At 45.7% G+C, this 12,854-nt stretch overlaps 1 protein-coding gene across 3 annotated transcripts in view; it reads left to right on the forward strand.

The window, feature by feature from the left end:
* The window catches only part of LOC123759435 (apomucin), an 82,438-nt gene that overhangs the window by 53,715 nt on the left and 15,869 nt on the right, over nucleotides 1–12,854 (forward strand). For all 3 annotated transcript variants that reach the window (XM_069335238.1, XM_069335239.1, XM_045744508.2), the window contains one exon: nucleotides 7,698–9,056. In XM_069335238.1, coding sequence (XP_069191339.1) covers nucleotides 7,698–9,056 — 1,359 coding nt within the window. The remainder of the gene's footprint in view (nucleotides 1–7,697; nucleotides 9,057–12,854) is intronic.

Raw genomic sequence — 12,854 nt, forward strand, 5'->3', positions numbered from 1 at the left:
CTTTAGATTCAGGAAAGACCTGGGAAATACTGGTTTGGAAACAAGGTTGTCAATTTTAAGGATCAAAATACCTGGTAACATAATAGGCATGGGATTGCTGAATTGTTTCAATCGTAGGCTAGACATATATATAGGCCAATATGTCTTCTGTAATTTCCTTTATAATGTTGATCTTACTTCTTAATGTGCATCTTAATAAGACGTTTTAATTACGTCCTCATTTGTATCTTAATGAGACGCCTGTTGTCTAATGTTAATTCCTCATGTATGCCCCAGATGGGACACATCCATCACTGACCACGACCACCACTTGAAGGTTACGTCGTTATAATGTGGTGATTACGTTGTTACAACGTAACCACCACGCTGCATCGCCATAACCACATCCTTGTAACAATGTAACCACTACATTGTAATCCAACGTGGTGGTTACGTCGTCCCTTACACATGTGCAAGTCCATTTTTTATTTAAATCCTCTTGCTATAATGTTTCTATTGTATCTCTCCTACTCCTGCCCCATTCCTCTATTATATCTGCTTTTAAAGTTACGAATGGATTTTGCTTCTACAACTTGCTCATTTAGTTCATATAATTTTCCCACTATTTTTTTTGTTAAAAGAAAACTTTATAACATCTCTATGATTTATATGAATTCTCAAGCACCCATCCAACCCCTCGTGTTTTTTTGGTATTTATTTTGGTGATAAATTTCTCTTTCACTTCCTCAATTCTCTTAAGTACGCAGACAATGAGTTTAATACCCCTAAATATTTTTTGTCTCCTCTCTCTCCTTTCTTTAGCAACGTTTGGTCTAGTTCTTTCAGTCTTTCTTCAAACTTCATCCTCTATAATTCCAGGATGAGCCTCATTCAAACCTGTCAACCTTTTGTAGTTTTCTTATTTTATTTTTTTTTTAGATGAGTGTTCCACGACGAGGCAACACACTCTTAAGACTAGTCTTACAGAGGCAGTGAACAGTGATCTACATTCCTTATTTTTACGTTCCTCAACTATGTTCTGTCCTTTGCCATTGTAGAGTATGCTGCTAATTTCTTATTTATGAGCCTCTGGAGTTAGTTGGAGCCATGTGCACTCCTAGATCTTTGTCTGTAATCGTTACAGTGAGGGACGTTTCCCTTCATTGTGAACCTTTCATTTGATCACCTGGCACTTGACACTTGGTCCCATTTACTTCAACCTTAAACGTGCTTGTGTTGAGCTGTAATAACCGTTGCTCGGATCAACTCTGCAGCTGTCTAGGAATTTTTGGAGTATCTTATGGTCTTCTGGAGACGATAAGTCACAATAACGTGGTTGAAGATATGTTGACCAAACCGCACATTAGAAAATTGAGAAACGATAACGTTTCGGTCCGTTCTGGACCATTATCAATTCGTGTAAATTGATTAATAGTCGAGGACGGACCGAAACGTCGTTGTTTCTCTCTCCTCTGATGTTTAGTTTAGTCGTCATCTTATGGTCTTCATCTGTCTCGACTCTTCTCAGTAACTTTGTATCATCGGCAAACATCGACATATAGGATTCAACGTATGTGTGTGAGTGTGTGTGTGTGAGTGTGTGTGTGTGTGTGTGTGTGTGTGTGTGTGTGTGTGTGTGTGTGTGTGTGTGTGTGTGTGTGTGTGTGTGTGTGTGAGCCCCACGGAGCCAGGGATGGCAGTGAATGATGACCTGGTCAGCGGGCTGGAGGTGTAGCTACAGCAGCTGCTCGCCTGGTCATTACGCACCGTGACGCCTCCAGCAGGAGTGGGGGGAAAGGGAGGGGTTCCTCTTACTCTTACCCAATGGCTTCTCTGTACCCACTAGAGCAGTGGGAAGCACTTCTCTAGTGGTATATATATATAATAATGTCACATATAGCGTAAGTCTGTCACTTACATGATACGTCGCATTTAACGTATCTCATACGTCGACGCTACGTGCTGACGTCGGCCTTGAGACCTGAGAAATGTGTGGACGGCTGCGAGGACTCGTATTATAGCCCTTAGGGTGTGCGCCGAGAGTCCTACAGCGCTACACCAACCTCTTAATGTCTTGTTATTGTTATGGCGAGGCGGGAGGGTAAGGTAGTACAGCTAAGAGGAGGCAGAGGTATAGCTGGGTTGGGGCAGGAAGGTAGTAGGAACCATAGTCAAATGAGACAGGCGCCGGCCTCCCCCGTGTTGGATTAGACAGAGGGGGGCTGAATTCGAGGGCTCAGTCGGGCGGGAGGCGACGTCACCGACGGAGAGAGAGGGAACATGGAGTGAGGAGAGGAAAGGTGTTTTCCTCTGTGGGCACCGTGGGCGACAGCCGCAGGCGAAGCAACGCCCCTGACCGGGCTCCCACTGCCCGGCTAAGTCTCATTGCCGATATTGGACTTTCACTTGTGAACGTGGCTCTCCTGACGGCGGTGCGGGAGACCGCGTCAGTCGTGTGTCCTAGTGGAACGGTCATCCTGCTGGTGATCTGAGGTGATTGTGACGCAGATGTGTGGTGATGGTGCTCGTCACACAGTGTGGTGATGGTGAGTTGGTGATGCAGGTGTTGTGTTGACACAGGTGTTGTGTTGGTGATGCAGGTGTGTGGTCTTTATAGAGGCAGGTGTTCTGCTTGTGACGCAGATGTGTGGTGATGGTGATGCAAGTGCTGTGACGGTGATTCAAGTGTGGTGTGGGTGACGCAGGTGTGTGGTGTTCATGACGCAGGTGTGTGGTGTTCATGAAGCAGGTGTGTGGTGTTCATGACGCAGGTGTGTGGTGTTCATGACGCAGGTGTGTGGTGTTCATGACGCAGGTGTGTGGTGTTCATGACGCAGGTGTGTGGTGTTCATGACGCAGGTGTGTGGTGTTCATGACGCAGGTGTGTGGTGTTCATGACGCAGGAATGGTGTTCATGACGCAGGTGTGTGGTGTTAACGAGACAGGTGTGCCTACCTAGAGGTTACCTCGAGTTGGTTCCGAAGATCAGTGTTCCCGAGGCCCGGTCTCTGGCCTGGCATCCTGGTTGCTTGTCTGGTCAACCAGGCTGTTAGACGCCGCTGCTCGCAGTCTGACGTTTGTATAGTAACACTGACTCCGGATGAGTGAGGTCTATCTCTCTCTCTCTCTGCCTCGCCTACAAGTCATGCTGTTCCTTGTAGGTGTTGGCATCAGTCTCTCTTCTTGCAGGTCGGCGTTCAATCCCCGACCATCCAAGTGGTTGGACACCATTCCTTACCCCCCCCCTCCCCGTCCCATCCCAAATCCTTATCCTGACCCCTTCCCAGTGCTATATAGTCGTAATGGCTTGGCGCTTTCCCATGATAGCTTCCTTTCCTTTCTTATATCTGTTGATATTGTGAATGTAATATTTCCATCAGTTTCTTCGATTCATTTGCATTTCTATTGTTCTACCTATGTGTCCTCTTGTTCCAATTTTATCTTACTTTAAAGATGCTGTTCTTGTCCCAGCTTGACTCTTCCCTTCATTATCTTGTACGCTGTGATCATGTCCCTTCCGTTTCTCCTCTAGGGTTGGGAGATTGGTGCTCCCTTAACCTATTTTCGTAGCTTAGTCCCTTAATTTAGGATTTAATGGTGTCGCTAACGCTATCCTCAGCACTTCTTCAAAGTTTAATTTTGGTTTTAACGATGTTTGAATTCCTCGCTGGTGTTGCTTTTTCAAATTTTTCAAATTTTTTTTTGTAAAATCTCTTTATGTATGTACCTTTGCCTAAATAAAAATTATTATTATTATTATTATTATTATTAAATGTTGGCCTGGCGAGAGCCGTCTGCTCTATGTGCGCTCTGGTGACGGTGCTGGAAATGTCTTCATTTCCAGAATGTTTCTCTCTTTCTGATTCCAGTAATTGCCTTCCTTTATGGTGTAGATTCCTCCTGGTTTAATTACTAATGTCCTTTTCCCATTTGTTTAACCTTACAACTGTTGGGGCTGAAATGTGACATTCGTTTTCCTGCCCACGTCTGGAGTTTGTCAAGGGCCAGGGACTTATTGTGACACTTCCTCACCCACCAGCCTTCACTCGCTCTCTCACCCACCAGCCCTCACTCGCCCACCAGCCCTCACTCACCCACCAGCCTTCACTCGGTCTCTCACCCACCAGCCCTCACTCACCCACCAGCCCTCACTCACCCACCAGCCTTCACTCGCTCTCTCATCCAGCAGCCCTGACTCGCTCACCCATCAACACTCACTCACTCGCTTTCTCCTTATAGTTCCCTTCCTTTCACTACTCACTACCTCATCCACTCACCCACGGTAAAACACCTAATTTTTAGGACCATCTCAAAGCTTTCAACCTGTTCTAAACTACAGAGATAGAGGTAAAATGAGTGAACTTTTCAACTTGTTCTCTCTAGACTAGGACGAGTGAAGTAAAAACCTTCTTAATATATACATCGCAAATAGATACTGGAGGGCCAGGTCCCAAATTTGCACAGTCAAATAGCATACTGGAGTGAGCGATATGGTAAGAAGTGCAAAATATACCCAGTGAAGAGTAGATGTGCCATACGTACATCTGAGGTCCATGAAGACTATTCAGTATCCTCTCAACAAGCACAAGAAATATTGCCGGAACAAAAGTGGACATGTTTAAGAAACAATTTAGTTCCTTCAAGACGTGCCAGACCATCTGGGTTTTGGTGGATATGTGGGCCTGCGGGCCGCTTCAACCAACAGCCTGTTGGACCAAGTTATCACAAGGCAGGCTGGGCTTACGAAGTAGAACAACTTCCAGAATGGAGATAAGAGATAGATGATGATCTGTAGAGGATAAACCCCTGCAAAGGTCTGCCTTAACTCACTAGTAGTTCTAAGGTAACCACAACGTATGGTAAGGTATGATCATACATGGTGTGATGATCATACCTTGATCATACCTAGATGTGTGATGATCATACATTGATCATACAAAATATGATCAAAGTAAGTAACCTCATGAGTTGTGAGTCGTGTGTAAACCGTTTTTCATTCATAAACAATGAGCGTGGCGTCAGGATTGACGAGAATTTAGCCTTTGTTAATTTTAAAAGGCTAAAACGGGCAGCTGGCCCCTCAAACTCTCGTCCATTCACCCCCTTATAGTTCACGTTCCCTCTCTCGTCCTTGCTCATTCGTTCCTTGGAGCCGGCTTGTTGTCACCGTACGACCTCCTTCTTCTGTTTTTAAAACAGCAGATTCTGGAGACCACATGCGGCGTGCGTCCGTCACATGGCGCGTCGCATATAACGTACGTCTCGTGTGTCTCTGGGATTCTCGGGGGATCCCAGGGACCTTAGGGGGAACAAATTTCAATTATGTTGACCCCCGAGGAACTCAGGAAGAGTCGGCTATAATAGTGTGGTTGTAGTTCATATGTAGTCAAGATGTACACTAAATGCTACAATTTATGAAAATGCGTGCGCACTCTTGGTGGCCGCGCGCGTGTGTTTAAAGATGAAAATCACGAAATTTGGGATTTTTTTTGAGTGGAGGTGGGGGGGGGGGAGGAAATCCTTGGAGAGGGTAGGAAATAGAAGCGAAGATGTAATATTGGTGGAGATGGTGTAGAATGCTTGCTCTGAACCCGGGCACCACCGGGTACCCACATCCAGTGCTCCGTATAAAGACGAACACGCACGCACGCACGCACGCACGCACGCAAACACATGCCACTCGTACATGTGCCTCTGACATTTTGTTTAAATTCGTTTAAAAGTTGACGATGTCCAGACATTTGGGTTTATTTATTCTTCTCAGCGCGAGTGGCATATCGTGTGGATGAGGGGGGTGGGGGGGGGGGGGTCGGTGTTGGTGGTGGAGGGGGGGGGGTGTCCTCACCTAGATGTGTATGCAAGGTGTTTGTATGTGTTTACCTAACAGTGCTTCCTTAACATTGCTTACTGGATAGTAAGCAATGGATACACGTATTACTGGATAGTTCATTATGAGGAGAAAGTGCTAAGCCGGCATGACTCTACAGCTCTTGGAAGGGATGTGAGGACAGTGAGCTGCGAAATGTTGGAGTGAATGGGATGGTGCCTAACTACCTAGGCCATTGGGGATCGAATGCCGTCCCTGCAAGAAGCGAGACCGATCTGCAGACCAGTCCAAATGATTGTGCCCTATTACTGGACAGCTTAGCTCAATTTTCAACGATTGTTATCATATTTGTCATTATTTTACCGTTGAGTTAATCCCCCAGTGTTAAGGAAAAAATAAAACACCTTAACCGCCAAAGATCATCCACCAACTTCATGGTCATATCCCTGGAAACACAAACCGAAACTGTCTCTATTTTCCGCTTGTTACAACTTATAATAAAGTTGTTACATCTTGGCTTAACGTGTTTATGGCGTATTAGAACGTTGTTACAACTTGCTATATTGATTATTATAACTGGTTAGGAGGTGTTAAAACTTGTTCGAACATTGTACCAACGTCGTAGTTTCGGTGTGTGTGTTTTGCGGGTATCTGCACCCATCCCCAGTTCATACCCCGGTAATTACACCCTCACCACTTCCCAGTGCATGTTTGCAATATACATGTACACAGAATATATATATTCGTTTTCTTTTATATTCACAAAAGACTTGATAAGGGTCCAGGACTGACCGAAACGTCGTTGTTTCACCATCTTCTGATGTTAATATTATATCGTCAGCCACGTTATTGTGACTCATCGTCTACATTCACAGTATTATTAATATTGTGACATCGGGATCGGAGATCTCTCTCTCTTGATCGACTCTTATAAAAATGAAACCATTAATTTAACGAGAATTTCAGACGAAGCGGAGCTTTGTGAAGTTATAGTCTAGGATAGTTTCCCCTTTAGGCGCCTTTGTGCTGTCTCTTCCCATGTTTTACATTTGGTTTATGTCGTCTCTGCCGGTACCTGTAAAACGCTTCTATGTTGTAATTATAGAAGTTACATAGAAGTTGTTGTAATCCTTGTTACGAATACCCTTATAACTCTTTCACCATCCGCACTGACATAGGGATCCCAATCAGTTGTCATCAACATACCAGGAAGAGTGCGGTCCTAATACCAATCTATAATACTCTGCTTCTTACCTCTCTCTATCTCTCCATCTCTGTCTCTCTCTGTCTCTCTCTGTCTCTCTCTCTCTCTCTCTCTCTCTCTCTCTCTCTCTCTCTCTCTCTCTCTCTCTCTCTCTCTCTCTCTCTCTCTCTCTCTCTCTCTCTCTCTCTCTCTCTCTCTCTCCGTTCACACTCTCTGCCTCTTGTAAGTTGCTTCTGCTTCCGTCTTAGTTTGTATTGTATGGGGGGGGGGATTCTGTGGGGAACTAGCTGTGTCGATGGGTTTCTGACAATTTAGAAAGATGCAGTCTACGTTTTTAAGTCTGGTCACTGTCATTTTGTCATGGAATTCTAGCGAGTTAAACAGGCAAGATGGCTTTTTTTAGTGAGCCTAATTTGTCACTTTGTTACAACAAAACTTATTCCTAAGTGTTCCACAGAATTTCCCGTGCTTACTCCTAATGAACTCACATGGTATATCTCTTAATGATAGTTCTATAATTTATTGGCTGGCCTATCCACATTATTATATATATATACTTGAGAGTTTGATATTTGACATTTTCCAGCTGTCAGGTAGTTCTCACCTCTCCAGTGAGGCACTGAGATTATTCTCGTGTGTTTGTCGTGTTCCTTCCGGATAGTAACAACTCTTCTTGTGTCGTTTCAGATGTGCCTGACGGCGAGTGCGAGTGCTACGGCCGCGCTCTCTCCACCCCCACCACCCTCATCAGGAACAACTTCCGTGGCTTCTGCAGCGAGATGCTCGGCCCCGCGACCAGGGGCCAGCACCACCCTCCAGCGCGCCCCCCGCCGCCTCAGGAGCTCCGAAGCCTGACACCGTCTCCGGAAGACCCTAGAGGCCACTCTCAGTTAGAAGAGGAGCTGCGGGCTGCTGGAGTATACTTCAGGAGACCCGGGTCTCCCCCTAAAGTCCCCGTCAGGACACACGCCTCCGTTATAAGCTATACGCCCGGCAGAGGCTACACGCCTTGCAGGAGTTACGTTCCAATCAGAGGCCACACGCCTCCCAGGAGCGAGGCGGAGGCGGTGGCGGCGGCGCTGGGGGTGCTAGACGACTCCCTGGCGGGACTCAGCAGCAGCTCCTCTGGTGAAAGTTCTCCCGCTCGCTCTCACGCCTCCAGCGTCGTCGAGCGCCGCCAGTCTGGTCCGGATCCCACGCCTGTACGCACGCCCGCGCCTCCCCACGCCCTGGCACATGACACTTACAGCACCACATCAGGCACCCACGCCAACGACCCAGGTATCCCTGGGGGAAGGACACACGTGAACTCTGTGAGTGCCACCTACAGCCGCGGGGGTGAGAGCCACGCCAGCAGCAGGGAAGACGCAGCCAGGGTGTCGGCAGGAGGCTACGGTGTCGGAGTGGGCGGTGGGAGGCCGCTGCCCACGGTGGGTGGTGGGCGGGTCCAGGATGGTGGGTGCCAGCAACAGCCCACCAAGGAGGCCGTCATTGAGAGCCTCAACCTCATTGAGGAGGTATACGTGCGCACCGTGCCCCAGTCGTCCGTGTCCATGCACGCCTACTACCCTGGCGTACACTACGCGCCCTCGCCCCAGGGCACCGTCAAGCCCGGCGCGGGCGGCAGGCACTCCTTGAGCCCCACGCGAAGGTCGTCAGACTCGCCCACGGTGCCAGGGGACAGCGATAGTGGGCACGAGAGCGGCGCCACCAGCCCCTGTGGCACCCTCACCGCTGACGATGCCACCTCCCCGCCACCTTCACCCCACGCCCCACACACGGCACCCAACGCCCCCTCCTCTCTCACCCATTCCCGCACCTCCAGCTTGCATTCCTGCCGCGGCGCTTGTGTGTTAGATGGCGACGTGGGCGTGGCTGTGGTGGGAGAGCCTGTCAGCACCGTGGGCGTGGGAACCGCCGTGTTAGACCCCCGGCCGCCCACGCACTTCGTTGTGGTGGCCATAGACTTCGGCACCACCTACAGCGGCTACGCCTTCAGCTTCACGCGTGACCCCGACAGTGTCCACATGATGAAGAAGTGGGAAGGTGAGTACCAGAGTGCCTTACCCCGGTGCTGGTCTAAGAACATAAGAACATAAGAACAAAGGTAACTGCAGAAGGCCTATTGGCCCATACGAGGCAGCTCCTATTCTATAACCACCCAATCCCACTCATATACTTGTCCAACCCGTGCTTGAAACAATCGAGGGACCCCACCTCCACAATGTTACGCGGCAATTGGTTCCACAAATCAACAACCCTGTTACTGAACCAGTATTTACCCAAGTCTTTCCTAAATCTAAACTTATCCAATTTATACCCATTGTTTCGTGTTCTGTCCTGTGTTGATACTTTTAATACCCTATTAATATCCCCCCGGTTATGTCCATTCATCCACTTGTAAACCTCTATCATGTCACCCCTAACTCTTCGCCTTTCCAGTGAATGCAACTTAAGCTTTGTTAATCTTTCTTCATATGAAAGATTTCTAATTTGGGGAATTAACTTAGTCATCCTACGCTGGACACGTTCAGCCGTGTGGTGCGTCCTGCGTGCGTGTGTGGAGCAAGGTGAAGCATCGTAAACTTACAACACCGTAGGCGTTGTGAGTTTACAAATCCTTCGTACGTAGAAGATTGTATGTAGGACGGGGTTTACCGGTTGACTGGAGGGGAGGTTGAGGGTCCTGGATGTGGTACGGGGAGAGGAAGGTAAGAACTGGGATGATAGATGGAAGTGTGAGGGAGATGGAGAGAGTGCAGGGGCAAGAAGGTGACAGGGCTTCCCGCCCCCCACTCCCCCCCCCCCTCCTTCCACGTCGGTTTTAACTGGAGCGGAGCAAGTCGTCCGTCATCCTCACGACCAACCCAGGAAACGTATCCATCCGCGGTTTAGTATAGATTGTCTGCCTGCTGGAGGATTTGTTAGTATTGGTTGAATTGATATGAAATGGTTCTGGTGCTAGATTATGATTAAGAACATAAGAACATAAGAACAAAGGTAACTGCAGAAGGCCTATTGGCCCATACGAGGCAGCTCCTATTCTATAACCACCCAATCCCACTCATATACTTGTCCAACCCGTGCTTGAAACAATCGAGGGACCCCACCTCCACAATGTTACGCGGCAATTGGTTCCACAAATCAACAACCCTGTTACTGAACCAGTATTTACCCAAGTCTTTCCTAAATCTAAACTTATCCAATTTATATCCATTGTTTCGTGTTCTGTCCTGTGTTGATACTTTTAATACCCTATTAATATCCCCCCGGTTATGTCCATTCATCCACTTGTAAACCTCTATCATGTCACCCCTAACTCTTCGCCTTTCCAGTGAATGCAACTTAAGCTTTGTTAATCTTTCTTCATATGAAAGATTTCTAATTTGGGGAATTAACTTAGTCATCCTACGCTGGACACGTTCAAGTGAATTTATATCCATTCTATAATATGGCGACCAAAACTGAACTGCATAATCTAAATGGGGCCTAACTAGAGCAAGATATAGCTTGAGAACCACACCAGGTGTCTTGTTACTAACGCTGCGATTAATAAATCCAAGTGTCCGATTTGCCTTATTACGAACATTTATGCATTGATCCTTTTGTTTTAAATTCTTACTAATCATAACTCCCAGATCCCTTTCGCAATCCGACTTCGCAATCACAACACCATCTAGCTCGTATCTTGTAACTCTATCATCATTACCTAACCTCAGAACTTTACATTTATCAGCATTAAACTGCATCTGCCAATCCTTTGACCATTTCAAAACCCTATCTAGATCAACTTGAAGTGATAGTGAGTCCTCCTCCGAATTAATTTCCCTACCGATTTTCGTATCATCGGCAAATTTGCAAATGTTGCTACTCAAACCTGAATCTAAATCATTTATATATATTATAAACAACAGAGGTCCCAGGACAGAGCCTTGAGGCACTCCACTTACAACATTTTCCCACTCTGACTTGATTCCATTTATACTAACTCTCTGTTTCCTTTGGTATAGCCATGCCCTAATCCAGCTTAATATAGCACCCCCAATACCATGAGACTCTATTTTTTTAATCAGTCTTTCATGTGGTACTGTATCAAAAGCTTTGCTAAAGTCAAGGTATACAACATCGCAATCCTTACCACTATCAACTGCCTCAACAATGCTAGAATAAAAAGATAACAAATTTGTTAAACATGAACGGCCATTTATAAAACCATGTTGCGACTCAATTATTAATTTATATTTTTCAAGATGAAGACGAATTTTATTTGCTATTATAGATTCGAGTAACTTTCCCACAATAGACGTTAGGCTAATTGGTCGATAGTTAGACGCAAGTGATCTATCTCCTTTTTTAAAAACTGGTATCACATTAGCAACTTTCCAAAACTCTGGCACTCTGCCTGACTCTATTGATTTATTAAATATGGTTGACAGTGGGTCACAAAGCTCCTCTTTGCATTCTTTAAGCACCCTGGCAAACACTTCATCCGGCCCTGGGGATTTGTTTGGTTTGAGTTTTACTATTTGTTTAAGAACATCCTCCCTGGTAACTGCTAAACTCGTCAACCTGTCCTCGTCCCCACCCACATAGACTTGTTCGGCTGAAGGCATATTGTTAAGTTCCTCTTTAGTAAATACAGATACAAAATATTTATTAAAAATACTACTCATCTCTTCATCACTATCTGTTATTTGACCTGTCTCAGTTTTTAATGGACCTATCCTTTCCCTAGTCTTAGTACGATATAACTGAAAAAACCCTTTAGGATTTGTCTTTGCTTGCCCTGCTATGCGGACTTCATAGTTTCTTTTTGCTTTCCTTATCTCTTTTTTAACATTTCTAACCAGTTGTACGAATTCCTGTTCTAAAGTGACCTCCCCATTTTTAATCCTTTTGTACCAAGCTCTCTTTTTACCTATAAGGTTCTTCAAATTCTTTGTTATCCACTTTGGGTCATTAGTATTCGATCTATTCAATTTGTATGGTATACTACGTTCCTGTGCTATGTTTAGAATATTCTTAAATAAGTTATATATTGAATCCACATCGAAATCCCCATTTAAGTCACCTATCGCTGGGTTCATGTCTCGCTCCAAGACCGGCCCACATCGCTCCAAGACCGGCCCACAATCTCTCCAGGATTGGATGGGTTATGGTAATGTTGTAACTATGGTCTGCCTGGATATACATGGACATACCTTGAAAGGGTTCTGTGATTCCCAACCTTTCTTTTTTGCCATAGCAAGACTCCCGCAATACTTTTTCATATACCGAGGAACACTCAAACTATATAAACGTACACAATATATATATATATTTTTAATTTATGTTTGATATATACAAATAAATTCGCGGAAACCCGATTGAAAAACACGGCTTGGCTGTGGTAAGCTTGGTCGCAGGTTGCGTAGAGTTGGCAAATATTATTAAGGGCGAACCAGATTAATTGGATTTTAGTCTTGCTACATTTGGCAGATTTACAGCTTGGTGACATCTCTGATTACTTGCTGAAACCACGAGTCAGATATTTCGGGCTTTCTCGGTAGTGGTGTCTGATGGCATGTAACTGACACGTTTTGTTTCTGTCAGATGTAGTTAAAATTTAAGTGTCACTTTTTATTTATATTTGTAAGAAGTGGGTCATGAAACATTTGCAGAATTCAATCTATCCTCAGGATGGGTTCGATAAAGCGGTTTCGCTTAAATTATATACGAGGAAATAAATTTATATAAAACAGATTGTTGTTGTGCACTGGGCTAAAAATTGACGAATACGTCTTGTATGTTCAGCCGCAGCATGGGCGAGCATATCCTGAAGATGGGTTCGTACACCAGTCTATT

Source organism: Procambarus clarkii, chromosome 32 (assembly GCF_040958095.1).
Source record: "Procambarus clarkii isolate CNS0578487 chromosome 32, FALCON_Pclarkii_2.0, whole genome shotgun sequence".
Classification (NCBI taxonomy): domain Eukaryota; kingdom Metazoa; phylum Arthropoda; class Malacostraca; order Decapoda; family Cambaridae; genus Procambarus; species Procambarus clarkii.